This window comes from Meles meles, chromosome 8 (genome assembly GCF_922984935.1).
Source record: "Meles meles chromosome 8, mMelMel3.1 paternal haplotype, whole genome shotgun sequence".
Lineage (NCBI taxonomy): Eukaryota > Metazoa > Chordata > Mammalia > Carnivora > Mustelidae > Meles > Meles meles.
The window spans coordinates 57,593,288-57,595,689 of NC_060073.1; the positions used below are offsets into that span (position 1 = coordinate 57,593,288).

General features: G+C 35.7%; 1 protein-coding gene across 1 annotated transcript; it reads left to right on the forward strand.

Moving 5' to 3' along the window:
- The first annotated feature begins 633 nt into the window (after positions 1-633).
- On the forward strand, positions 634-1,599 carry LOC123949314 (olfactory receptor 52Z1-like). The gene is given in 1 exon segment (XM_046016714.1): positions 634-1,599. A coding segment is annotated over 1 exon segment (966 nt).
- The last annotated feature ends 803 nt before the right edge of the window (positions 1,600-2,402 follow it).

Sequence of the window (2,402 nt, forward strand, 5' to 3'; positions counted from 1 at the left end):
ATATGATTCCAATATGAACCATTTTAAGTTAATACAGCAGTATGCAAAGCAAGGGCTATCTCGATATATCTTTTTCTTTCTCTCCAAGTTATTTTCACTTGGTGATGAAAGACTTTATATTGAATTGCAGAAATAATGGTTGTTACTGACTTAGTGGTTGAACTCTCCAAATGCCACACTAGTATTCTGAACTCTTTATTTCTGGAGTGTGTGATTAATAACCAGAAAGAAACAGAGAATTATCACTGGAAAAGACCAGTCGAATGAGAAGGAAAACCATGATGTGCAAGAGTATTTAAGAGACTTCATGTATGATGCTAAGTCAATAGGTATAATATATCAACCATAGTGTCTAGACCAAATTATAAACCCATAATTTTTTTTTATTATTGTAATTATAACCATTAGCATTACTATAGCATCAGCTCTATACAGTCATGGTTATTTTCACATCAGTGAAGCCTATCTGAATCATCCTTGAATGATCATCCTTGAATCATTACTGATTACTGATTCTTTTTTAAAGCAATACTTTATCCCAATGCCAAGATTCATACCCAAATCTGATAAAATAACTCTGGTTTTTCACTCTCTCTCTTTCTCTTTTTCAATTCTAGTGTCCAGTATCAGCAGATGGAGTAAAATATGGCATTCTCTTCAAACCACACCAACCTTAGAGATATTTGGTATACCATGATTGGTATCCCAGGACTAGAAGATGCACACATATGGATTTCCATTCCCATTTGTTCCATGTACATAGTTGCTGTCATAGGCAACACCCTCTTATTATTCCTGATATTTACTGAACGCAGTCTTCATGAACCCATGTACCTTTTCTTGTCCATGTTGGCCCTGGCAGATATCTTTCTCTCCACAGTCACCACACCAAAGATGTTAGCAATCTTCTGGTTCCAAGATGGGGGTATTTCTTTTGGTTGTTGTGTGTCCCAGATGTTTTTTCTACACTTCATCTTTGTGGCAGAGTCTGCCATATTGCTGGCCATGGCATTCGACCGCTATGTAGCCATCTGTTATCCATTACGATATACTACTATTCTAACCCCCTCAGTCATTGGAAAAATGGGTATTGCATCTGTGATTAGGAGTTTCTTCATCTGCTTCCCCTTGGTTTTTCTGGTTTATCGGCTTACTTATTGTGGGAGGAATATTATTCATCACTCATACTGTGAACATATGGGCATTGCCAGGCTTGCCTGTGATAGCATCAAAGTCAACATATACTATGGTGTGATTGTAGCGCTATTTTCTACATGCCTGGATGTGGTGTTTATCATCATTTCCTATGCTCTTATACTCCGTACTGTGTTTAGAATTCCTTCCCAAGATGCCCGACTCAAGGCTCTGGGTACTTGTGGCTCCCATGTTTGTGTTATCCTACTGTTCTATACTCCGGCCTTTTTTTCATTCTTTGCTCACCGATTTGGGGGCCACAATATACCACTCCATGTACATATCCTCCTTGCCAATCTTTATGTGGTGGTACCACCCACTCTTAACCCGATTATTTATGGAGTTAAGACTAAGCAGATTCAGAAGTTTATCCATATCTTTTCTGTGAGCGAGAAATTATGCTGATGTCAACTATACAATTTAAATTTTCATTTTTTAATGTAACTCCACCAATTGTAGAGTCCCTCAAATTATATCAGACATCCTATATTATGCCAGCATTAAAAAAAGACAATAACATTGAATTTTTGAGATCATGTTAAAAACTTATTTACTTATTCATTTACTTTATTGCTGATTTTTTTCAGGACAGTATCAGATCAGGGACACATTTGACTCTGTAAATTTTGAGTTTAGTTACAACAGACTTAAAGCACATTAACTCAATCACTATCTTCAATTTCATATTGACACAGAAAAATAGGAAAGGAAAAAATAGGAAAACACAACCCACACCCTAAAAAAGAATGGATAAAACAGAATTCCAAATCAACTTAACAGGTTCTCTTTCCATTTTCCTATATTACCTTTGAAATTCAGAGAAAATAATATGTGTTTAGCATTGTGATCTAGTAGTTGAGCATTTGAGCTCCAAGTTCAAGTTTTGAATTCCAGATGTCTTGCCTTGGTAAAGAGTATTTACCCTTTTTGGGTTTCTATATATTTATCTTTATAGTGAGCAGGAAATATTGCATATTTTGTAAGGTTATTGAAAGTATTAAATAAGATGATTTACACAAAACTTGTAAAGGCAGTGTATAACACAGTGAAATTCAAAGAATGTTGCCTATTGCTATTATTACCAGTAGTATATTTGATCTGCATCCCACAAATACTGGACCTGCAGAATAAAGAAAGGAGGTTCCTTTCTTCGCATAATGTCAGACATTCTGGGAAAAAATGACTTAGGTAATCTTGGGGCATCAAAC